The 26676-nt window shown below is 45.9% G+C and overlaps 1 protein-coding gene across 1 annotated transcript in view; it reads left to right on the top strand.

Moving 5' to 3' along the window:
• Nucleotides 1-1228: 1228 nt before the first annotated feature.
• TP53BP2 (tumor protein p53 binding protein 2) overlaps nt 1229-26676 on the top strand; it is a 57206-nt gene continuing 31758 nt past the window's right edge. Inside the window, exons 1-2 of the mRNA XM_082217324.1 lie at nt 1229-1532; nt 24707-24854. Coding sequence (XP_082073450.1) covers nt 1506-1532; nt 24707-24854 — 175 coding nt within the window. The 5' untranslated portion in view covers nt 1229-1505. The remainder of the gene's footprint in view (nt 1533-24706; nt 24855-26676) is intronic.

The following is a 26676-nucleotide window of genomic DNA, read 5'->3' as shown; positions in this document are numbered from 1 at the left end:
GGGTTGTCAGTACCCGGGGCAAGGCAAGTAATTTGCGCCCCCTAACCCGTGGATTTGCGCCCCCTAACCCCCAGATGTTGTGCCTGGTGCGGCCGGCCCCCCCTGCACCCCCCACGCTACGCCACTGTTACTGACTCCAACTGGGTAGGCAGAGCACAGCCATCCTGGCTCGCAACCCATCGACAGGCCTCCTGTCTATGAATTTGTCCAATTCCCATTTAAAGCCATCTAGGTAGACATCACTGCCTCCTGTGGGAGCAAGTTCCACAGACAAACAAAAATCTATATCCCAGCTCACTTTAGTATAAAAATGGTCTACTCCAGTGGTTCCCAGTGAGCTAAGTACTGCAGTGCAGACCCCCCGCTTTTCAAAAGCCAAGTCATGGACTCCCAACTTTGCAAAATGTGGTAGTTTTCGTTATGCAAATAGGGTCACGCCACCATACCCTCCAGCACAAAACTGGGATGTGCATGCATCTTCTGGGCCCTGCTCCTATGCGAGCACTGCACCCAAAAATGTTTTTTTTTTTGGCACCAGTTTTGGGGCGCTTTGTTCTCACGTGAGAGCATGGCTCCTCCAAAACAATGACCCCAAGAGTTGATCGGTATGTGCCACGGACCCCCTGGGCGGGTTACACAGACCCCCTGGGCCCTGTGGACCACCAATTGCGAACCACTGCTCCGACTCAAATTATACCTAAAAGCGGGGGAGGAGCGCAGAATTACAAAAAATTAAGCGCAAACAACCCGAAGCAAAACAAGGGGAGGGGCCGAAAATGCACAATTTGCCTTCGGGGGATCACGGCTCGTTCACGTGAAATCGGATCTGCGCGACCCACGAATGCCCTAATAATGTGAGCGCACAGCCACAACTTGTGGTTGGCGAGATGCTCTGGGCGGAATTCTCCCTTGGCATTTTGCAGCGCGTTTTCTGGCCACGAAGAAGTTCCGAGCGCGTGAAAGGAACCTTGCTGCTGCAATTGCTCAAGAGGCAGCAGACACCCCTAGGAAAAGGCGGCGGGAAGTGCTGCCGCTTCCCCCAGAATGGCGGGAACTTCTCCTCTTGACCCCGGGCGCTAATTCCCCTCATCCTCGCTCGCGTCTGGGGCAGGCGGGAGGCGGCGGCGGCGGCGCGCGGAGCTCTCGGCTTCTCGGGAGCCCAGCCTGCTTAGGGGGTGGGACTCGGGCGGGGCCGGGGCTCGCTTGCTCCTCCCTGCCGGGCCGGCGGGGGATAGTTTCGGAGCGGGCTCGAGGGCGGCGGCCGCTTGGTCCGAGGGGAGGCTGGAGCGGGGCTCCGGGGAGACCAAGCTCAGGGCGCGGGTCTAAAGGGAGCGCAGGCCTGGCGAGTTGCGGAACCGGAGGGAGCTCGCTGGTGGGCGCGGGCCGGGCTGCCTCTCGCAACAGGTCCCTAGGCAAACAAGGGCAGGCCGCTCCGCCTCCCCAGGCCCCAGCCATTGGTCTCCTCCTCGGTCCCCGAGGGGGAGGAAGCTTCACCCATCGCCTCAATGCGGTTCGGGGCCAAAATGATGCCGGTAAGTGCGCGAGCTTGCAAGAGAAGGGGCGCAGGGCGGGGAGGGGGGAAGACTTTCCTCCGGTGGGGCGAGGTCGCTAGATCCCGGGGGGAGGGGGGGTCGGGCTGGTTGGTGCCTTGGCCTCTGCCTGCGTCCGGAGATCTGGTCTTTTCTCTGGTGCAACGCAGGCGGAGATTGCCGCCGCCGCCGCCGCTTCCCGGTCCAACTTCCAATGGAGGAAAAGTTGGGAAACGCGGCTTAGGATGGGGAATATTAAAAAGTTACACGCGGCGGCGGGATCTTTAGCGCTCCGTCCCCCCCCCATCCAAACTGGGTATGTGGCGGGGAGGGAGGGAAGGATCTGGCCAGCTGCTCTCGAGGGATCGATCTAAGATGGGGCAGCTCAGTCCGGACTCGGGAGAGACGCGGGAGGATCAGCAAATGGAGCTGCTGTTCCTGCTCCTCGCGGCGAAACGCGTCGAGAAAATGGAGAGCTGCCCTCCCAGTGCCTTAGTGGAGGGGGGGAGGGAAGAGAGAGAGAGAGAGAGAGAGAGAAAGAAAGAAAGAAAGAAAGAAAGAAAGAAAGAAAGAAAGAGAAGCTCATGCGCTACACTTTTTTCTCCCCCTCTTGTCTGCCAAATTCGTGTAACGTTTCCCCTTCCAGAAACCCTGACCAGTTTCGATTGCTTCCTTATTAGAAAGACGCAGACTTAACTAATACCCAGTAGTTCCTGCTTCTCCCTGTGGTCAGTTCAACTCCAAGGAAATGGAGGATTATAAGCACAAGTTGTGCAGGTAAAAGGGCTATTGGGTTAGTAGTTCAAAAGCACTACGGCCAGCTGGTTGATTGTATGTATGTACCACGTTCGAGGTGTGTTTGGTAGGAAACCCCGATTTATTGAATGGAAGAAAGCAGGAACCAAAAAAAGTCTGCCTATTTAAAGTAAGGGTTGGGGTTAGATAGTTCAGGGAAGTAATTAAATTAAAAGGCTTTCTGCTCTCCAGTATAACAAGAACTAAGCAACTATTTCAGTCAGAAGCTTCTTCATTCTTTTTGTAGAAATTGTGCATCAATAAAGTCAGATGGTTTATTGATTTCTCAGGTAAATCCCATCATATATTCAAAAATGATACTTTCTCAAGGGTTGCTTATGTTTCTTTTACTGGTTTTATATTTCTTATAAAATAAAATGACTAATTCAAAAAAACATTTCAGAATATTGGGAAGATGACAGTTCCTAAGAATCATTTAGGACTACTTTGTGCTTTATGACATTGTATATGAAAAATGCTGTTGGTGGAGAAATACATGAAACCTGAGTATCATGTACTTTGGTAATTGTACGTACATAAGATAAGGATACATACAGGTCCACAATCCATAGGTACAAAGCAAATCGCATTCATGTAAGATTTTGTGGGTAACACTGAAGTGCTTCCTGCATTAAAAAAATCTTAATGTGTCTTGTGTCTGATGTGTCTTAAGGCACAACTGAGGTAGGAGAAAATAATAGCACTGCATAGCCTTCTGCACAGCTCAAAAAAGCAAAAATTTAGTTGCCACGTGTTGTGTTAGTTGGCCACTTTGAAATTATGTTAGAGCTGTGGAAGTAGGGTTGGATATTTCTGCAGCAGATGGAAAGTGCGTACACATATGTATCTCCCATGTTTTCTTGGTATTTGTCAAATATATTTTATGTAAACCACTTACAGGTTTTGATGATTAAGCTGTATATAAATCCTGTTAATCATTTCAAAGCAACAATGCTTTGTTTATTTATCAACTGTTCATAGATAATCACTATTGTTTCATTACACAAGGTATGTGTTAGCTGTAAATAGGAAGTTTTCTGTGGGGGAGGGAATTGAATTTTCATAGCACTCAGCTAGGTTTGTTGCTGGGAAGATACGCTTTTCCATTCCTGTCTTGAATATTCTGAGGAAAGTGACACAACTGGTGACCACTGGCTAACTTCTAAGGCCTGCCTCATTTTGAGAATGTTTCGTGTGTGTCGGTGGGTTAAGAGGTAGCTCATATTGATTTTTAAAACATTGGCAGTTCTAAGTATCAGCAAAGTTATTGCTGACCCTGCAGCATTACCTGAAATTCTGTGGACAAGAGATCACCCCCTTGTCATTCCTTCTAGAGTCTAGACCCTATTTTAATAGTCTGGCAAAGTCCTTGTTCCTTGAAGATCACTGGGTTGCTTTCAGTATACCATGTGCAGTGTCAGGAAGATCCCCCCCCCCAAAAAAAAAAATTGCTGCAATTAACTAACATAGTAATTGGGAAAAATGGAACTTGCCTAGGAGCACCTTTACTAACTAAACTTATTTCTAATAGAACTTGTCCCCAGTAATTTACTATATTAGCCTATATAAACACTCTCCTGTTCACACAACCAGAATAAATGAAGACAGGTGCAAGTGTAAATTTTCCCCATTTTCAGTTATTGGCCTAGTTCACATGTTATGCAAGGCAGAGTTAATAGTTTATCATGAATGAAGAAATGATTCCTTCTTTGCTTCTCCTGTAGCAGGAATAACAAACCACAAATCCTGGCTTACATTTGAATTAGAGATTCCTTTGTTTCACTAACATATTGATCGGTAAGCCAATAACAAACCTTGACATCCCATCTTGGTCTGTTTAGAGCAAAACAAACCATGAACCCTGGTTCAGACTGTAACACTAAGCCAGGAATCATCATTTGTTGCTCCTGCTTGCTGTAGGGGAAGAACAAAGTGGGTGACATCTCCATGTTCATAATAAGCCAGCTACAGTGACTTGCAAATGCTGCAAATGTTATTTATAGAGTAACAGTTCTAATCCCTTTTACTAATTGGTGAGAATGGAGGTAAAGAGGTAATAACAATGTTACTTCTTAGGTATCATTGGAGGGATCTCCAGACATATAATATTTTGCTTTTGTTTTGTTCTTCTTACTGTGATTTCTTTTTTGTTAGTTGGTACAGTTCCCATAAGTGTAGCGACTATAACTGCTTTGATGGCCCGGTGATGTTTCCCTCAACCCGTTGCATTTATGCATTTATATCGTTATGAGTTTGTGGGTGCCAGACCATTGCAATCCCTGGACCCAACAAGTGTCATAATTTGATTAAGGCTTGAGAAATGCTAGACACTTCTAATCCCTGGGCCAACAAGTGTTAAAAGCTAATTAAACCAGCCTAAGCTATGTTGAGGTGATTGCTCGGGGTGATAGGCCATAAAGAGAACAGAGGATCAGAGGACTCTGTGCCAGATGGCAAAGGGCTGGGGTTGCTCCCCCAGCAAATGAAGCCAGAGTTTAGAGTAGAGAGTTAGAAGTAATGTGAGCTAGAAGATGATGATGATGATTTTGGATTTGATATCCCGCCTTTCACTCCCCTTAAGGAGTCTCAAAGAACACTGTGGGGTGAGTGAGGCTGAGAGACTTCAGAGAGAAGTGTGACTAGCCCAAGGTCACCCAGCAGCTGCCTGTGGAGGAGCAGGGAAGTGAACCTGGTTCACCAGATTACAAGTCCATCGCCCTTAACCACAACACCACCCTGGCTAGGAGATAGAGTGAGCAAACAGCAGGCAGAGCCTGATGCCTGATGTTTGTCTGAATCCAAGGCTGATCCTGTTGGGAGAAGCAAGACCCTTTTGGGTTGTTAATGCTGGGAACCCTAGGTAAAGCGCTTGGAACCCCTGCAATCTTGCACTGCTCAGCAATTTGGGATGGTATGCAACAATATTTATATCCCAGTTTTCCTCCCAGCAGCTCAGAGGTTTGTGTGGTTTTCGTCCTCTTGAGGTAGATTCCCGAGAGAGAGTTCCTGGCTCTGGTCATTGTGACTAAGCAGAGATTTGGTCTTGGTTTGCATGGGGAAAACCACACTGGTTTTCTTTTATACAGTTTTGTTGATTTCCAGTATATGACAACAGTTATAAAAAATAAAATCATAACAAAATGTATCCCCCTTCTTCATCCAGTCTAGTTAAGTTTTCCAAAGTTCAGTCTATGATTTGGGTGGTTGTCATTCTTCAGGGTGATCCGTAAAGTATTTTATAAAAGGATGCCATATTTCAACAAAATCGTCTACATCATTTGCATTATTCAATGCATGTAATCTCTTTGCTATTTTTTTCTCTGATATATAAATTGACCATACATTCTGTTTCTAATGAGAAACGCACAGGTGTCCCAATCCTTTCCAGTTTTGCCCCGTAATCGGAATGCTGTTATTAAAAGCAAAGTAATTAGTTATTTATTACAAAGGTTTGGATTGTCCTTATTTAAAAATGGTTAACAATCCCAAACTTGGGGTATATTCCACATGTTGACCTGTAACATAGCTTGTTTCTGTAAAAAGCCTCTGCCAGAAGGGTTTTATGTGCTCACACACCCACCACATGTGAAATGTTGTACCTATACCATTGCAGTCTTTTCAGCACAAGTGGTGAGATGATTTTATTAATATAGCTACACTTCAGAAATTGCTTTTTTCGTAGAAATTGTGGTTCATATATTTTCACTGATCCTTTTAAATGATTATTATCCCCTTGCTACTTCTTGGTAAGGAAACATTAATCTGTTATAGTTATCTCTGCATCCTTCTGTTTTGTAGAGGGCAAGGCTGATACTGTGTTAAACTAACTAGTGGTCAGCAAAGGACAGGCAGTAGAAATCAAACAGTCCTGCTCCAAGAAGTGATAACTCACCGTTCCATATGCTTTAGATATGTGGGAGTGTGACTGCTGCATAGAAGTAGTGAGGGGCTAAAATGCTATTTTAGAAGCATAGCATCTAGTTGCATAATAAGTTTTCCTTTATCTATTTTTATGTAATCACTCACATTACATTTAAGCATAGGCAGATGATAGCATTGACGCGTACAATTGCAATATCTGCAGGCAAGCGTATATTTAAAGGGAGCTGCATGTTACAAAGTCATAGGCATATAGGGCACATGGGAAGCTGCCCTACAGACCTTTGGTCCAACTAGCTTACTGTTGTCTACATGGAGTGACAGCAGCTCTATAGGGTTTCAAACCTGGGTTTCTCTGAGCCGTACTGGAGGTGATGGGGATCGAACCCTCAAAGTGGATGCTCTACCGCTGAACTATGGCCCTTCTTCATGTGCTGTGGCGGCACATGGTTTTTTAAAAAAGGACATGTGGCCACTTCAAATGCTAATTGGATACCATGCACACTTGGCTCTTCCCCTTTGGGCCACACTGCATCGCAAGCAGAAAACCATAATTTCGACTTCTTGTATCATAAACAAATCATGAGCCCAGGTTTGAATAACAGCCCAAAGTTTATTGTTTGCTGTTCACAGTGTGACCAGGAGGGGCAGTGGAGTCCATTGTGGACTTCTCAACATGTACCAGCATGCTCATGTTCACCTTAAACTACAGTCAACATAAGCTATATTTTTAACTTAGGGGTAGGAAACCATTTTTTTATGGTGGGTCAGATCAAAAAGTGGTCAAGGTTGCACACCAATCAGTCATCTGATGTCTATGATATCAGGTGTATCAAATCACACCTGAAAACAGAGTACCTTTGGTGATAGCTTTAAACAGGGTCACGTGTAAGGCAGGACTGCAAAGGAACAATTGGGACTGCATGACTTCAGACTTTTCCTTTCCAACTGCAGTTTGTATTTGATGCTGTTTAATTTTGGTGCCAAATGCAATCCCTGCTGCTTTCAGCAAGAACTTGACCCACTCAGGTACTCTCATTGGTCTTTTAGTGGGAGCTGTGGAGAGTAGGGGTGAGAGGGAAAGCTCAATTGGATGTTTGGACTTCTGTGTAATGGTTGATGCAAGACATCGTTTGTTACTACTTTCTGCAACTGGATTATTGATAATCTGCCCACCTGTCAAATTTGGGCCAGTTGCTTGGGGGGAGATAATGTGTTGGTCTTTTGGCCAGATCCAGTTCCCTACTCTTTCTTGTGTTTGAAAGTAAGTTCAGTTGAAATAAATGGGATTTGCTTCTTAGTAAATGGCAACCCAAGGGCGCTTTTATTTGTTTTTTGAATGGTGGACCCCTGACCCAACATGGTGCTTGAAAAATGGCTATTTAAATTGTGGGGAATCTAAAGCTGTGTTTTGTATACTCAAAACTAATAATAAAAAATAACCCTACTGGGCTAGCACAAGCCTTTGCCTGTGTCTAGAATAGCTCTTTGGGGATCCTGCCAGTATATTTACAATTTAAGTGCCAAAATCTTATTTATGGCCATAGTAGCAGATGGGAAACCTAGGAGGAACAGAACTGTTTTGACATCAATGCTGGCAGTAGAGCATAGATTTGGTCCCCATATTGTAGTGCAAAAATATTTTTATGCTATCATAAATTTAATAAATGATAATAATAAAATTGGCTATATATATGTGTGTGAATATATGAGAGAGGAAGCAATTAGATTCTGGACTACATCCTAAATGCACATTTTTCTGTTGTATAAATCCCAAACTGCTGAAATTGTGAAGGTGGGGGATCATAGGGTATGTTGCTTATCAGCATGCTGGGGAAACTGGAAAATAAGTGTACAATACAATCCTATGCAGGTATAGGATTGCAGCCTTATGTATGAACGGTTCCTTCCTCCACCTGTTTCTTTTCTCCTTTTTGAGGCATCATTGTGTAAGATTTCATAGGATTCTGATTGCTTCTGAGTACTGCATTTGTATCACTAGATACAGGTTTCCTGTACTGTGTTAATGCACTGTATGTGTAAGGTTGCTAGCTAAGTAGCTATCTAGCATCTAATTTCATATTGTTCTTTTTTCTGTGCAGGTGCAAAGCTAAATGCTACTGTTGTCTTGAATCTGTGCTTTAAGGCATGGGTTCTGGAGCTGTCAGCTTTTCATTGAGTCAATTGTGTTGAACAGACTTCGGTTTTTAATACAGTAAATCGCTCTTAGTTTTGGTTTTTTAGTTTCCTGCTTACTCTAGAGCATTCCCCTATCTACTTGCCTCTCTTGAGAAGTCTGCTTGGGAGTGGGTGACCTTAAAAAATTTAAATTTGTAGTATGTTCTGGGAAAAAGATCAGGTAATATTAATATTGCCTCTAGGTCAGTATGGGCCTACTGACCAGATGTGGATTATAGGGTTCTTTGGTCTAGTTAGTGTAACAGGGCTCGTATGTTCTTAATGCCACTAGCTTCAGAATTTTAATGCTGAATATTCTCGGAAAGGCATAACCTTGCAGTGTTTTAAAAGCTGTGAGTGGACACTATTTTCTGATTGAAAAATAGCATGAAATAGACTTGAAGATTATTTTATTTTGGTACCTTAAACTGAGTAGATACCAAATTCAGAAGCAGGCTTTATAGGTACAGGTTTCCTCTCCTCTTCCTTCAGAATCTGATTAACATAAGAGTTTTCTGAATAAGGTCACTGCATGGATATATATACAAAAGGCAGTATAATACAAAGGCATTGCAATAGTGGATATTTCATTTTCATTCCTTTTCTGAATGACCTTCAGCATGGAAGTTGCCACATTAAGTTCAATTAAGTACATTTAATTGATGTTTTTTACTGAGCTAGCGATCATTTGTTTGCCCCTCTGAGCTTCTTTGGGAGGAAGGTTGGGTTAGAAGTTAAATTAATAATTTTTAAAAATGCCAATATTTTATTTTAAAAATTGTAAAGTCACCTTGGAGCTGAACTTCCAGTGTGTCAGACAAAATAACAATAAAAAATTAAATTAAAATCCAAGATAACAGTAAGGTGGCAGATAAAAGCAACCTTAAAAGCAGCATTTAAAGCACAATAGCTTCCCTGGCAAGTGACTGCCACTACAGTACAGACTCTCATCAGTAGAGCTGAATTCTCCCCCCCCCCCTTTAATGTGCAGCACTCATGGAGCCTCATTTTTACATGGGTACATGCTATTCAAGAGACTGCTATTATGTTGTTTTGTCTGTGAAATTGCTACTGCAGAGTGTGGAGTTTGCAGCAGGATATAGCTGTGTAGTTATGATACCCCATGGGTTCACAATTCTTTATTTAAATTTCCTACCTAGCAATGATCAAGGAGGATTGTATATATAAACAGGCCCTTGATGTCAGAAAGGTAGTGTAGCGTCTGTGTTTGTCATAACACTTGTTGTGCTGTTGTTGGTTCTGCTTAAATGTTTGAGTAGAGACGGATTCCCTTAAAACAATAGTACAGATCAATGCTATATGGTCTGGAAAAGATTTGTTCTGGTTTCTCTCTACAAAGATAACTTTTTTGTTTCTCATCTCTTGGGATGCAGCTCAGTTTCTACGATTGCAAATGTGTGCATAAAAGTATGAGCATGCTTTCTTGTCTTCAGTGCAAATCTCTGTTTACAGGCCTGCTCCTGGAAATAAGTGGATGCAGGGTTACTGGTGTCAGGAAGTCTGTGGCAAGGTGAGCATCAAATTAGGGTAGTTTCCATTTCTTCAGTATCCTCTGCTTGCGAACCTCAGGTGGCACCACCCTTTTCATCACCAAGCAACAGAGAAGTCTGTAAGAATTGTAGCTGGGATGGAATGTCATCTAGTATGTAAGGTCTAGTTCAGCTATCATGTGAAAACTTGTGCTCTACATGGAAGTATATTTGCTGTGTGATCAACACATCATGTGGAGGTTTGGCATGCCACAAACACCTAGGAAAAATGGAGGCTTCATGTAATGAACCCCACTTACTTATGCTTACAGACATCATGGCTTCTGCACTGAGTGCCTCCATCTGAAAGTGTAATTTGGTACTACTAACATTGAAACCGACCCTTGGTTGAAGGATGTTGAATTTCCTTTTTATAGCATTGTACGCATGTTTACTTCCAACAATTGAGTTTTTCATACAATAGCATCCCTCAGAGCCTCTCTCTGAATACAATTTTGCTGGAGTCCAGCCACCCACTGGCCTCACATAACAGCATTTCTAACTCTGATGGGAGTGGCATCACAGTGGAACTATAGGACTTATTTTTAAGCAAAGTTTTCTTTTGCTTCTGACGTAAGTAATGAGAAACTAAACAATGGAAGCTTAAGGTGTTGCTGTATTCACAACTCTATTTTGCAGAGATGTCATTTTGATAGGGTTAAACTTTAACAAGTTGTGCAAACCTAACATAGTAGAGGGGACAATCTTATTTCCTTCCGTATGTTGGTGCATTAGCAAAGCTACATCTTTATTGCAGAAATGGTGCTTTTGCTGACTTCATTCTGTTTGAAAACAGTATTGATTTTTGAATGCTGACAGTGTGCATTTTTGACAGCATATCAAATATAGAGGTGAGTATGGTCTGCTCTGAATACAATCAAAAGGACTGAATCTTTTGTGAAGTTGGTTTGTGTGTGAGAGAGAGATGTGGGTCTATGAAATGAGGCATAAACAATACCGTCCAAATTTTGGTGACCAGTCTAATTAAATCTATCAAGTTTTAGGCAGTGTGACTTCCTATTATAAGGATAATGTTGTCCCTGAAAAGGCAAAACAGGGATAGCCAACATTGTGCCCTTCAGATATTATTAACCTTCAACACCCATCATTGCTTACCTTGCTGGATGGGGCTGAATTGGTTTAGGAGCCCAACAAAATATCTGGAGAGCACCACATTGACTGAAGTATGAAGTTCTGGAGAGAAATTAAATAGTAAGTAAAGAAACTTGGCTACTGCAAGGTGATTGAATGGGTGATGGGTGCCGACATTCCTGGATGAATTGGTATTTGGACTCAGTTTAGTTGGCTTCTGATCCAGTTTTAGAACCAAAACAACTTTGGTGGACAACCTGTGCTGGGTGGTATCCAGTTGGACAGACTCTCTGAAGTTGAGGGTTCTCTCCAGTCAAAACTCCTCCTGATGTTTCAGAAGGTGGTACTGGGCAGCTCTTATTTGGCACCATGCATTTATGTTCTTGGGTCTGTCTTGAATATTGTTTAACATTTATATCATCTTTCTCCATCCTAGTGTCCTTCTGACATTTTGGATTGTAAATTCCATTACTGACTAATGGCCGTATTGGCCATTTCTGCTAGAGCTAATCCAACCACGTCTGGAGGGCACCAGCTTGGGGAATGCTGTACTATATTACCCTCTGGGGGAGATCTTTTGGAGTAAGGCTCTTTCTCCTTTTCATCAAATCCAGATGAGGGAAAAGATGTTTTGAATAGATGTTTAGAGTCAGTAGTTGGTTGGATGAGGACCAAAAAACAAACTCAGTTCAGCTAAGATAGAGGCCCTGTTGCCTGGTGATACCTGGCCAGGATATAGGGTTTGGACGGTGTTGCAAAAGCCCTAAAGTAATGGTGGCTAATCTGTGGCCCTCTGGATGTTGTTGGACTACAACTTGCATCAGCCTTAGCTAGTGTGGCGAGTGCTCAGGGATGATGCAAGTTGTTGCCAGCAACATCAAGGGTTAATTCAGGTAAGTATTTCCCAGCTGACAGCTTTTGAGAGCTTGCATGAAATAGCAGAAATAACTTGCAGGTGAGGAGACATCCACATTGCTATAGCAACTTTGTTAGCAGGGATAGGTTTTCTAAGTAGAAAAGATTTCTCAGGAAATTTTCTGTCTTGGAAGTTGTGAGTGTGAGGTGTGACCACATTTTCCTGTTTTGTGGTCTCACTTTAAAAACGGTATGAAAACATTTCTGCGGAGATGAGGTTTATGGTTTGTGACTCAATATATGGGAACTGATGATTATTCATAAGTGGGGCTGATTGTGAGCGTCTTAACATGGCAAAGATAGAAATGCTCATAGGCCCATTTGTGCTTAGTTTTTCTCTCAGTTTCCCACTCTTAAAATACAAAGTTTCTCAAAGCATTTTGGGTGCATGTGTTCTTCTGGGTTTCAGAATTATTTCTTACTGTCAGAGAGAAACTTGACACCTTTCATAATGCAAGCGATGGAGATCATGATGCCTCAGGGTTGCAAAAGGTCAAGCGTTTTAGGTTCTCTTATGGGACAAATAAAGAGGAAAACACTCCCGTCTTATTCAGTCCCAGAATAATGCTGCATTTCCTACTGTACTCCACCTACTTTGCATCATAACTTCCGTTCTCATATTTGTGGCTAAATGCCAGAGCTGCACAAACTGAATATTATTTGCAGTAACTCACAAGGCAGGAACATGTGCTGACCACCACCGATAGATATAGGTAAATCTACTTTTCTATTACTCTTGAGTCTTCCCCTAGTGCAGTGAGAAGTTTATCTATGAAATAATACAAGATAGCAATGTATTAAATGGGTGAAATAATTTTTAGTAGGTTGGTTTTAGTGTTACTTGGTCTTTAAGCACAGAGAAATTCAGGCATGCTAACACTGAACAGTTGAATACTTGAATAATTGGCCTTGAAAGGTGTGTGATTGCATTTTTGCTTGAATTGCAGCAGAGTTAGCCCCCCCCCCCCAGTTCTTCTGGTTTCATTTGAAAGCAGCATTTATATATTAGTATGGAATGCTATGTATTAGATTAAAAACCTTCCGTTGTACAGACTGCCTTTTGTCATTCAGAAAGTTGTAGTCAAAGAAAGAAACATTTTAGTTGTTGATTTCTTTGTGGTCTACCTGTGAAGATGTTACACCTCTGCTTTCTGAGATATGGTAAACTGTTGAAATGAACAATAGTTGGAAACTAGAGTTTTAAATGGATTTCTGGTTTGGGAAAAACTCCAGCACTGTTTTGCCGTTGAAGTGCGTCTATATAATTTTTGTAACAGCTTAATTGCTAGGTTTTTATTGTTTCCTCCTACTCAGCTTAAAATAACTTCTGTTCTCGTTGGAAAATATGAATTAAGAAGCCCTTTATGGCTTCTAAAAAATGGTTATTGCCTATGTCATTCTGGAATGCAGGTGTGCAGTTATGCTGTATGGAGAAGAGCAGCTGTATAGAATTGAATGTTGATAGTCATAAAGTACATTAGACTGGCTTTATGTGATGCTAGCTCTTTTTGCGTAGATCCTGTAATCTTTACAGGGCCTTTAAAAACACTGCAGTTAAAAAACAGTTATTGGTGGCTTAAACATATGTATCAGAAGTGTAGTTTTGTACCACTGAATTTCAGATTAATGAAAGATACATATACCATTTTGTTAGAGCTTTGAGTACAGCAGCTTCACGAAAGGTCACCTATACAGATGCTTTTTTTTGCATAGGAAACGGACATGTAAATGTCTCTTGTGCTACCTCATGTATACTCCATCCTTGACATGTTGTGAACTTGAGAAGTAAGCCTTGTGGCTATTTTTTTTGTCCTATTTGTGAAGGGGACGGTACCCTTTAGAAATGTCCTTTGTGGTGCATTCCCTGAACTAACATTCTTCAATTCTAGGCCTTTTAAAAAAACCGTACAGCTGTGTCACTGCAAAAGGAAAACAGGTTCTCAGTTTTGAAGGTGATACTTTCTATGCTGTCAGGGGTTCAGAAGCAGAGACGCAGAGAAGGGTGGAAACAGAGAGCGAGGGGGAGGAAGCCGAAGGGAGAATGAGTGATGATGACGACCCGAGATCTCCAAGCCTAAGCAGTGAGTCAGAGGACTCCCAAAAGGGAGCCCCAGTGAGCAGAGCAAGGGGGGGATCCGGGGGGACACCCCAGGAGGAAGGGAACAGAGGAGATTCAGAGAGCAGCAGCTGGAAGTCGGGACCCACGCTCATAACTGAGGGCGGCAGCAGCTGGAAGTCGGGACCCACGCTCAAGACTGAGAGCAGCAGGGAGGAAGGTAGCCAGGCATCGGGTTCCGGAGGCTGTCAGCAGGAGGGAGGGCACGAGTCAGGGGTGGTCACGCCCTCCTCAGAGAGCGAGGCAACGGTTAAGAGGAAAGTAGAGAGTTGGGCGCGCGCGCCAAGTTCAAATGCAGCGGAAGCTGGAGCAGTAAGCAGCCCGGAGAGTGAGCCAGGTCCTAAAGCCCGCCGCAAGGAGGCAGAAGGATCAGGGGGGTCAGCGTCAGAGGAGAGTAGAAGGGAGGAGGCCCAGGGGGGCAGAAGGACCCAGAGACGTAGGGAGAGGCGAAGGAGGTGGAGCAAGGCTAGGGTATTAAGCTGGTGTGCAAGAGGCGGGGACTCAGACGGGTCTTCGCCGACCTAGAGCAGAAGGTGTAGAGCTGCACGCTGCAGTTCGGAAATGAAACCTGTAACTCAATAAAGACTCTTTTAAAGTGGACGCTGTGTGGCGTGGTCCTATGTGAGCTGGGACCTGGTAGCAGCTCTGACAGTAAGACCCGTCTCTTCAAAGCTTCAGAAACCTGAAACCTCGCAGCGGGAGCAGAAGCCGCTAGGGGAGGAAGAGGGGTGTCTGTAAGCGAGCTCACAAAGGTTAGCAAGATGACGGAAGAACAGAGGATCTCCGCGCTGCAAGAGGCAGTGACCCAGTTGTCCTCAGAGGTATTGGCTTCCAAGAAACGGGAGGAGGAGACTACAGCCGCCTACAGAGACCTACACGCCAGGTTTGAAATGCTTGTTAAGCAAGGGCAACCGGGACCCAGACCGGAGGGCGTGGGATTGGCACGGAGAGCAGGAGGGCTTGTGGCTCACTTCGATGGGACTTTGCAACAGTACCCTAATTTTAGAGCAGACGTAATGTGCGCACTGCAACTGCTGGCAAAAGACTTTAGAGATGAGGAAGAGAAGGTGGGGTTCATATTGTCCCATTTGCATGGGGATGCCAAAGCCTGGCTGCGCAATTTGTGGAGGGATAAAGATCCGGCGCTTCAGAATGCAGATGCCTTTATCAAAGCGATGGATGCGTGTTTTTTGTCTACTATTGATGTGGATCTTGCCAGACGGGAGATTCATGGACTAAAACAAGGGAGGGCGAGCGTCCGGCAGTATCACGCCCGATTTTTTGCGCTGGTCAGCGCTTTAGAATGGGATCGGGATTCGCCCCCTGTCAGAGACCTCTTCTGGGAGGGTCTAAGTTCAGCGGTTAAGGATGAAATTGCAAGGGGGGAGAGGCCCCGAAGCACGCAGGAGGTGGTCCAAAGGGCGCTGACTGTGGGGGTGAGGCTGGAAGAACGTCCATGGTGCAGAGATGAAGGACGTGGAGGGCGCGAAGCAGCGAGAAGTTTCTCTTTCGTTCCGAGGGAAGCAGCGCGTGCGCAATCCACACCTCCGCCAGGAGGGGGAGGGGAACCGATGGAGGTTGGAGGTGCAAGGGCTCAGTCAGCAGCCAGAGCCCTAGCACCGGCAGCAGTGAAAGCGAAGCCTCCTAGAGGGAACAGGAAGTGTTACATCTGCGAGGATCCAGGCCATTTGGCGAAGGAGTGTCCCCGGAGGCTCCACAAGCACACTGCAGCCTCAGCAATGGTGACTGCAGCAACGCAGCAAGGAGAACCACAGCAGGGAAACGACAATGTCTGGCTGGAGACGGAGGCACTGGGGCCCAGCCAGACGCATCTGTGAAGCAGTCCCCAGCAATCTTGCAACCCACGGATCCCCTCCCACCCAAACCAGTAGTGCAGCTCACAGCATCTCTCCAGCTACCCGACGGCGTCACTATCGAAGTGCCGCTTTCTGTGGATTCTGGAAGCAACGCAGACTTTATAGCGCAGAGTTTTGTGGAGCAGCACGCTATACAGCTATTGCCTGCCACTCTGCCCCTGCAAGTCGTCACAGTGGATGGCAGAGAGTTGCTAGGGGGGCAGGTGGTGAAGCAGACGCCACCGATGGTGATGCGCCTTGGCAACCACAGGGAAGTCATCAGTTTTAATGTCACCCAACTGTCGGACACGCCCATTGTGTTGGGCATGAGTTGGCTGGACAGGCACAGTCCGACACTGGCTTGGTACCAGAGACAACTGATCTTCGGCTCCTCTTATTGCGCAGAACACTGCATCCTGCCCCGACGGGAGGGAGAGGAGGAGGAATCACAACTGCAGTTGGGAACGTTGCAAGCGGTCCCCCACAAATACGCGAGCTTTTTGGAGGTCTTCTGCGAGAAGGAGGCGGACAAGCTACCCCCTCACCGGCCATATGACTGCAAGATTGACCTCCTACCGGGGGCGACGCTGCCGAAGGGGCGGCTATACTCCATGTCTGAAGATGAAATGCAGGAACTCAAACAGTTCATCGAGCATAATCTGGAGCGTGGCTTCATCAGAGAGTCCAAGGCAGTGGGGGGCAGTCCCGTTTTCTTCGTGAAAAAGAAAGACACGCCCCAAAAAAGACTAGTTGTGGACTACCGCCTTTTGAACCAGATGACCAAACCGTCTGATTACCCCATGCCCAGGATTGACGACCTCCTCGCGACGGTGCGCAAGGGACGCGTGTTCACCAAGTTGGACCTGCGAGGGGCGTACAATCTCATCCGCATGCGGGAGGGCGATGAGTGGAAGACGGCCATGTTCACACCGCTGGGCACCTACGAATACAGAGTTATGCCCTTTGGATTACAAAATGGCTCTCACTGTTTTCAAGCTTTTATGCATCACGTGTTGGAGGGACTCCTCTACAAGACATGCGTCTGCTTCCTGGATGACATCCTGATTTTCTCTGACTCGCAGCAAGCTCACGACCGAGACGTGAGGGAGGTGCTCAGCAGGTTGCAACAACATAGACTGTACGCCAAGCTGGAGAAGTGCCAGTTCGACACGACGGAGGTGGATTTCCTGGGATACAAGTTGTCGGACAAGGGGATAGCCATGGACAGCACCAAGGTTCGTGCGGTATTGGATTGGAAAAGCCCGCGCAACCGGAAGGAGGTCCAGCGGTTTGTCGGCTTCGCCAACTTCTATCGCAAGTTTATCAAGGGGTTCGCGATGCAGACGGCAGCAATTACGGACACGCTCAGCTCCAAAAAAAAGAAATTCATCTGGACGGAGCAGGCGGAACAGTCCTTTCAAGCGCTCAAGCATCTCTTCGCATCGGAGAAGCAACTGCTGCATATCGACCCCAGTAAACCGTTGAGGGTAGAGACAGACGCGTCAGACAGAGCCGTGGGAGCTGTCCTGCTGCAGCGAGACCCGCAGGGGGTGTGGCGGCCGGGAGCGTTCTACTCCAGAAAGCTCAGCAAGTCGGAGCAGAACTACACCATCTGGGACAGGGAGTTGCTGGCCATTCATGCAGCTTTCAAGGCGTGGAGGCACTTCCTAATCGGCGCCAAGCACACGGTGCAGGTCTGCACGGACCACAAGAATCTGGAGCACTGGCGCACGGCTCAGTTCCTGAACCAGAGGCAGATACGTTGGGCGGAGTTCTTTGCTGACTTCAATTTCCGAATAGAGTACGTCCCAGGCGACACCAACATCATGGCGGATGCACTGTCCCGAAAACCGCAATACCTAGAAGAGGTGACGCCAGCGGCGGCCATGCACATCTTCGCACCGACGGCGTGGGCGTGTGCCTCAGCTACAGTAGACCTGGATGCGGTGCGACGTGCATTGCGGGACGACTCATTCGCGCAAGACAAGATGGCGGAACTGCTCAGAGGCACGGCTACCACGGACGAGTTCCAGGTGCGGGACGGCTTGCTCCTACGCAAAGGGGCTGTCTATGTACCAGGAGACGACCTTCGCGCCAAGGTACTGCAACAGTTGCACGACGCACCCACGGCCGGTCACTTTGGCACAGAGAAAACGATGGAATTAGTCGCGAGAGACTTCTGGTGGCCCAGGCTGAGAGGAGAGGTCGCGGACTACGTCGCGAGGTGCGACACCTGCCAGAGGGCCAAGCCGGTACACAGACCACCGGCGGGACTGTTAGAACCGCTGCAAACACCGTTTGAACCGTGGGAGAGGGTGGCCCTGGACTTTGTGACGGATTTACCCAACTCGAGAGGCAAGACAGCTGTGCTAGTGGTGGTGGACTTGTTCACCAAGATGGCACATTTCATTCCGTGTGCGAAGGTGGCCACGGCGGAACAAACCGCCAAACTGTTCATAGATCACGTGTTCAAAGTGCATGGCCTGCCACGGTCTATCCTGTCCGACCGCGGACGCCAGTTCATCTCGTCTTTCTGGCAGAAGCTGATGGGTTTTCTAAATGTCAAGGTCAATCTGGCATCAGCAAGACACCCGCAGACCAACGGGCAAGCAGAGAGGGTCAATGCCATCATGCAGCAGTACCTGAGATGCTATGCCAATCAACAGCCTGCGACGTGGGTGGATTACCTGCCGCTAGCCGAGTTCGCTTACAACAACACGAAGCACGTGTCCACAGGAGTGACGCCGTTCTTTGCCAACAATGGGAGGAATCCCAGAACCTTCCCGGGACTGGAGAGAGTGGGGGAAGGAGAACCACAGACGGCGGACGCGTTCGCGTCAGAGCTGCAGGCGGTCCACGATCAACTCAGACGGCAGCTGGAGCTAGCTAAGCACGCCTACAAGGTGCAAGCTGACAAGCACAGGCGGGTTGGCGAAGTGATCCAAGTGGGAGACTGGGTCTGGTTGGCAGCCCACGCAGTGCCGACCAGGTCGCTTGCCAAGAAGAAGTTGGGGCACAAGCAGATCGGTCCGTACCAAGTCGAAGCGCAGATCAACCCGGTAGCCTTCCGACTGGCGCTGCCGGAGGGTTCCAGAATGCATCCGGTGTTCCACAGGTCGGTGCTCACTCCCTACAAGGCACCTCACAGGTTCCAGGAGCCAGGGACGGCGCCAAGTCCGCTCCGGGAACGGACGGAGACGCGGGAGGTGAAGCACCAGGACCACATCAACGAGGTCACGGAGATTTTGGACTCCAGATGGGGGGAAGAGGGAGTCGAATACCTCTTAGCCAGAGAGGGCACCCGGGCCAGCGCCAATAGCTGGGTACCAGACTACGCTTTGGAGGAACCCCTGCTCAAGGACGAGTTTCATGCCCTCTTCCCACACAAACCCATGCCAGCGAGCTTCTTCGACGACTGGTTGTTCACACCCACACTTTCTTCCAGCACGTTCCATGGATTCGACTCAGAAGGGGAACCCGCACGGAGCACCCGTTCCCCAGAAGGTTCACCGGCAGGTTCGGCATCAGGCAACTCGTATTGGTGGGACGATCGACCAGAGGAGCGATGGCGCAGGAAGTGGCTGGAGATGCCAGGTCGAGCGACCGACGCAGAGACTGACATGGACGTGTTCGGGGAGGACCTCGGGTTCGAGCACGGCGGTACAGAGATGGAAGAGCAACAAGTCAACGTCGACGACCGCGAGGGGGAAGACTCGGAGGTCTTCAGTTGGCGGCCACCCACGGGGAGCGACCTGTATCCAGCATTCCCTCCCATGATGATGGAGCGCCCAGCACCCACACCTGACAGCGGGGAGGGGGGAAGGGGGGGCTTCGAGGGGGGGATGGATGTCAGGGGTTCAGAAGCAGAGACGCAGAGAAGGGTGGAAACAGAGAGCGAGGGGGAGGAAGCCGAAGGGAGAATGAGTGATGATGACGACCCGAGATCTCCAAGCCTAAGCAGTGAGTCAGAGGACTCCCAAAAGGGAGCCCCAGTGAGCAGAGCAAGGGGGGGATCCGGGGGGACACCCCAGGAGGAAGGGAACAGAGGAGATTCAGAGAGCAGCAGCTGGAAGTCGGGACCCACGCTCATAACTGAGGGCGGCAGCAGCTGGAAGTCGGGACCCACGCTCAAGACTGAGAGCAGCAGGGAGGAAGGTAGCCAGGCATCGGGTTCCGGAGGCTGTCAGCAGGAGGGAGGGCACGAGTCAGGGGTGGTCACGCCCTCCTCAGAGAGCGAGGCAACGGTTAAGAGGAAAGTAGAGAGTTGGGCGCGCGCGCCAAGTTCAAATGCAGCGGAAGCTGGAGCAGTAAGCAGCCCGGAGAGTGAGCCAGGTCCTAAAGCCCGCCGCAAGGAGGCAGAAGGATCAGGGGGGTCAGCGTCAGAGGAGAGTAGAAGGGAGGAGGCCCAGGGGGGCAGAAGGACCCAGAGACGTAGGGAGAGGCGAAGGAGGTGGAGCAAGGCTAGGGTATTAAGCTGGTGTGCAAGAGGCGGGGACTCAGACGGGTCTTCGCCGACCTAGAGCAGAAGGTGTAGAGCTGCACGCTGCAGTTCGGAAATGAAACCTGTAACTCAATAAAGACTCTTTTAAAGTGGACGCTGTGTGGCGTGGTCCTATGTGAGCTGGGACCTGGTAGCAGCTCTGACATATGCACTCTTTGTTTAAGGCGTAAGGTGAAAGAAGCGTTTTCATCTTCCATCTGCATTTATGTATTTTTTAAATCCAAGTTAAGCCCTTCTTTGCCTGACCATAGCACGTTAAAGTCTTTTTGTTTTTGTTCTCATTTAGAAGAAATGGGATAAGACAGGTCTGTCCTCCTTTCCTGCATAGTTTGGAGTTAACTTGACATTTTTGTGAGTTGTAGATCTTCAAGCCCGAAACAAGGTGACTCAAATGGTTTTGAAAACTTGATATAAATAAGCATATAAATCAAATTCTAAGTGATTAACATAATTGAATAAGATAGAAGACTTGAAGATTGCCCGTATTTTGCGTGTGTGCCGCTGACTAAAAGGGGAGTCTACACATGAGTGTTGTTGAACAAGGTTGGAGAGACCTGAGTTCAAATCCCTACTTGGTGACTTTGGCTCAGTCACCAACTCTCAACCCAACCCACCACACCAGACTGCTTGTGAGGATGGAGAGAACCCATTATGCCTCCAGAGCTCCTTGGAGGAAGGATGAAATAAAATCTGCAATGGCTAACAACAAACATGTTTGTGATTACCAGGGTGAATACAGTTTCCTTCTTACCATTTTGTATTCATATCCCTGACACGAGGAGCTACAGCTAATCTGTTTCTTGTGAACATCTAGAAAATTGTAGAAAGGATTTTGAAATTAAGTTGATTTTTTTTTTTAGGGCATATCAGTAGTTAGAAATAGAAATATGGCACACAGAATTGAAAAAGGTGACAGTTTTTTTTAAAGTACTCCTCATATGTGAGAAGGTTAAACATTACTTTCTACCAAAAGGATTTGTGTAGTAAAGCTATATTTACAGTAAGCAATCTGGCAACAGTGCTGGGGAACCTGGCATTTCAAAGAACCCTTAGCATAGCTTTAGCACTGAATAGTTCAAAGAAGAAATACACTTAATGCAGGCTGTCTCTCATTATAACTTACCGCTTCAAATCCCCACTCGTTTTTCCTGTTTCACCTTCTTCTTCCGGCTGCAGGGTGTGTTGGAGCTCTGCCCTACAGCGAGTAATATGATGTAGAGATGTTCAAGGTATATAATTGGCATGTGAGCAGGCAGGTGTTTGATGAAGGAAGGTGTAGGAAAGTTTTTGAATTACAATTGGGTAACAGATGATGTGAGAGCAAGAGAAGGTGTAACTTGCATCCATGCAAGTTACACAGGAATGATATCCCATCCACATACTAATTTTCAAAGATACAAACTCATTCTCCCCCCTCCCCCCACAAAAAAGCCCCCCAGTTGTTTCCCTTTCTGACACTGGTAGGTTCTCTGTTCAGCAAGAATCATCAGCCTCCTTCGATGCATTGGAAGGAACCTACATCCCCAATGGTTAGCCGATTTTTCTTTTCTAGAATCATGGTCAACTAGTAATGCAGCTCTTGGTGAATTTTATCAGTACTTTCTAGTACAATTTTAGCATCTTTATATGCTTTGATGGCACACAGCTTCACATACTGAAAACATAATTGTATATGAAAAATGACAAGGTGCATTGAGTCAAAGTTTGTTTTTGGCGATGTAACGTGAAGGAGGATTTCGTGCCTTCTGTTTGAAGTGTCTGCAACTAAGAACTCTAGATCTAGGTAGCAGCATTGATGTGGTATGGTGGTTAAAATTATATATTGTATATCTGTATCAAGATATATTAGGAATTTGGATGCTCGTAACTACTATGAGCTCAGAGCTACTAGTATAACATCAGCTGAGTTGGGAACTCACTTGATAGCCTTAAGCTAATCTTGAGCTCCTTCCACGCCATCTGCTATGGGGTGACAATACTGCCTCACCTTACAGAGCTGTTGAAAGTATTATTAAGATATGGGAAACACTTTGATGTCTTAAGAAAAAGTGGTGCGTAAATATAAAGTTATTGCTTTAAAATGTGTTATGAGAGATGAGGTCTTGTTTTGATTTAGCAGCTCAGTTCAGACAACATGCTAAACCTTGGATTGAATGTGTAAATATTTAAACAGACACCTGTGGTTTAGAGCTGTGTGTCTGGTCATCGCTCCATTCAGTGTGCTGGTCTTTGGAGGCAGAACAATGGCCACCATGCTTATAGTTTGTCAAGTCACACATCATGTCAACCCATATGTAGCACACACGGTGGTTTCTAATTCCTGTATGCTACCCAGTCACAAGCCGTAGTTTGATGTGATGTCTAACCAAACCTGAATGTTAACAAGTTTTAAAAGTTATCTTTAAATGACAGGGAAATGCGTGTTCTCATGTACCTAATCTGCGTAACTCAGTGTGCTGTCACATAATTTGAAGTGTGTGTTGGAATCGAGCGTCTGGCTTGGAACTCTGGCTTTGATTTTATGTCTCTTAAACATTTTTGCTGATAGACCTATAAATGAAATATTAATTAGTGGGATGATAGTAACTCCTGTTGAAGATATTTTGCTGCTAGAAACCTTAAGTTTGGCAGCTATTGCAGATATCAAAGTTCAAGGTAGCTCCAGGAAGCAAATAAACGGATTAATTATTTAGTCATCAGTTAGATCTTAGTTGCCTGCAATTTGCCTAGCCTAAACTACGGCTGAAAGCACCTTTAGTGAATACTGGACATACCATTTAACCTGAAGAAGCGGCCAGCTGCAGAGTTAATGAATTTATTCAGGGATCACTTTGCCATTTCTTAAAACAGAGCTAGGGTACCACAACTTAACCTTCAATGCCTAAATTAAGAGAATGGTTAGCTCAAATAGATTTCAGAGTTAATCTAATGACCACTACTTAAATTGCAATGTAGTATATAAAAATGACTTAGAAAATGAATTATTTTGAAACAAAGTGAAGAAGGTTATGACATTATTTTAAGATTCATGGTTACAGATTTCCGGCAGAGGTGGGGCTAGATAACATTGGCTCTTTCAACACATAATATTCTGTGCTTCCAGAGTGACTTTCTAATTAACATGGATTTTGTTCCTTTTGTAAGCTTGTTAATTTTGGAGTGATAACTGCCAGTGTGATGGTGAAATCCAGATGCTTAGCACCTCTTTAGGGGATTGCAAACAGTTTTGTATATAGCACTAGGTGGTTGGGGATTCATATAGCAAGATACCACCTGTTTAAATGTATTACATTAAATAGCAACAAGTTTTTATCTGGTTATTTGAACTTAATCTCTGGAGTTGTGTGATGTTTCTTTTGGCTGAGTTGGGTCATACAAATAATATATATATTTATAAATTAAGCAAGTATGTTCTAGGAAATGGCTCTGTGCCTTATCCAAAGCTGCATTCATCTGAGCTGTAAGGAATTTTTTTTCAGGAGTTGGCGCCTTTCAAGCTGTTTGTACTTTTACATACAAGAGCATGATCCTTTATGCTGTATTTTGTTTTTAATATTCGGTTGGGAGCCGCCCAGAGTGGCTGGGGAAACCGAGCCAGAAGGACGGTGTGTGTGTGTGTGTGTGTGTGTGTGTGTGTGTGTGTGTACAGTGGTACCTTGGGTTACATATGCTTCAGGTTACATACACTTCAGGTTACAGCCTCCGCTAACCCAGAAATAGTGCTTCAGGTTAAGAACTTTGCTTCAGGAGGAGAACCAAAATCGTGCTCTTAACCCAAGGTACTACTCTCTCTCTCTGTGTGTGTATAAATTTTTGGATGAAGCATGCAAACCACCACAGTGGTACCTCGGGTTACAGATGCTTCAGGTTACAGACGCTTTGGGTTACAGACTCCGCTAACCCAGAAATAGTACCTCGGGTTAAGAACTTTGCTTCAGGATGAGAACAGAAATTGTGCGACGGTGGTGCAGTGGCAGCGGGAGGCCCCGTTACCTAAAGTGGTACCTCAGGTTAAGAACAGTTTTAGGTTAAGAACGGACCTCCAGAATGAATTAAGTTCGTAACCCGAGGTACCACTGTATGTCTTTATCCTCTGTAGCCAATTGCTATACAGTGTTGCTTTATATAGAGAAATAATTGAAGCAGTATATTTGGGCCCCATTCCAGTCAGGTTGTCACATAGAAGAAAACTAAAGAGCTAACATTGAGGTTTCTGCTTCTAGAAACTTCCGTCAGTGAGAACCAGAGATAAAATACATTTAGGATTTATGGGACTCTGATCTGCTCTCTTCCAGATGTTTCTTACTGTGTACCTCAGTAACAACGAGCAACATTTCACTGAAGTGCCAATCACCCCAGAAACGACCTGCAGAGATGTAGTGGATTTGTGTAAAGAGCCTGGTGAGACTGAATGCCACCTGGCTGAAGTGTGGTGCGGCTCAGGTAAGCGAAACGTGCCAATTGTAACCTGCCAGGCATTTAGATAAGTGTCTCTCTAGTTTCTTTTAGCACCAGGATTAATTGAACTTTTAATTAAGGGATCACATGAGTTAATATAATGATTTGCATTGTGCAGCTTTGTTTTTAATATTAGTTGCTTTCATGTTACTGTAAAATGAAAAGCAGACTATTACAGTGACAGCAGCAAACATTTGTCCTCAGATCAGTTGCTCCTCTCCCAGCTGGTCTTGGACTGAAATTACAGGCTTTTGTTTCACAGTCTATAAGAGCTCTTTGGCTTGTGCCAAAAGGCTTAGCCTCTGTCAAGGCATGCCCTTACATGGTACCCAGAGTAGTGAGAAAGAAAACCTCTCTGAGGATCCACAGGTGGAAACGGCCTCCAAGGCAGCCTCCACCTCCCCAAAGGGCTGCTCAACACTTTTTTTTTGTCCACCTGTATGCTTTCTTGATATTTTATAGCTTTGTTGTTTAGTCGTTTAGTCGTGTCCGACTCTTCGTGACCCCATGGACCAGAGCACGCCAGGCACTCCTGTCTTCCACTGCCTCCCGCAGTTTGGTCAAACTCATGCTGGTAGCTTCGAGAACACTGTCCAACCATCTCGTCCTCTGTCGTCCCCTTCTCCTTGTGCCCTCCATCTTTCCCAGCATCAGGGTCTTTTCCAGGGAGTCTTCTCTTCTCATGAGGTGGCCAAAGTATTGGAGCCTCAGCTTCATGATCTGTCCTTCCAGTGAGCACTCAGGGCTGATTTCCTTAAGAATGGATACGTTTGATCTTCTTGCAGTCCATGGGACTCTCAAGAGTCTATAAGCTATTTTATAGCTTAACAAAGCTAATATAGTAGGAGGTCCAGAGGTGTAGCGCTTTGGCAAAGCTGGTGACTTGTGAGTTCTTCACACAAGACACAAATGTGGGTTCCCCCACATCTTTAAGGTAAATGTAGAATCCGTCTTGGCTAGAATGTATATTGACTTTGAAATTGGCTCTCTTAATTGGCACAAGAGAGGCTCAGATGTGCATTGGGCATTCTGCTCTATGCCAGGGGTGGGAAACATCTTCTAGCCAGTGGGCCGTATGCTGACCTTGCGAGCAGATGGGTGAGGCTGCCAGCCTGTCAGTTACTTGATGTCATTATGATGATGGTTGGCAACTTCAAAAGATGTTCGCTGTCAGCGCCAATTAGCACTAAAAGCAACCCTTTTTGAAGGTGTGATTGGAGTTGACAGATGATTGGAGCTGACATCTTGCCTTCCAAAAAGCCTGCGGTGCCCAACTGTAGGTATGAATGGATTCAAGGAACAATCTGGAGGGCACTTTAAGCTCCCTGCAGCTGCCTCCTTCCTTGGCTTCAAATACAACATCAGGGCAGGTGAGCATAGTTTGGTGGAAATGGCCTCACCTGACAAATGAGGATCCATGGCGGGCGTAATTTGGCCCATTGGCTAGAGGTTCCCCATAGCTTGCTCTGTAGGTTCTGTAAAACTAGGTTCTGCTCTTTCCACAAAATTATTGTGAATAAACAAATGATATAAAGAATTATTATGCAAGCATTTATCTAGCAAAATGCTTTAAAAAATCCCAGAAGAGAACTGGGGATTTTCACTTCGAGAGTGGGCACTTAAATTCTGGACATGGCCCCTGAAATTAATGTGGAATACCACATTTATTCATGGGTGAATGAACAGCAACAATTTTAGAATTGATATCGGAGAAGAAGCCTCATGCTGAAGCTAAGCATGGTAGATAAAGTGAAGTTAAAATGTTGTTCCCCCTCAACCCATGTATTCAAATTTTTGAAACCAATCC

Source organism: Podarcis vaucheri (assembly GCF_965113315.1).
Source record: "Podarcis vaucheri genome assembly, chromosome: 3".
Taxonomy (NCBI): domain Eukaryota; kingdom Metazoa; phylum Chordata; class Lepidosauria; order Squamata; family Lacertidae; genus Podarcis; species Podarcis vaucheri.
This window is presented reverse-complemented; position numbering and strand designations above follow the sequence as displayed.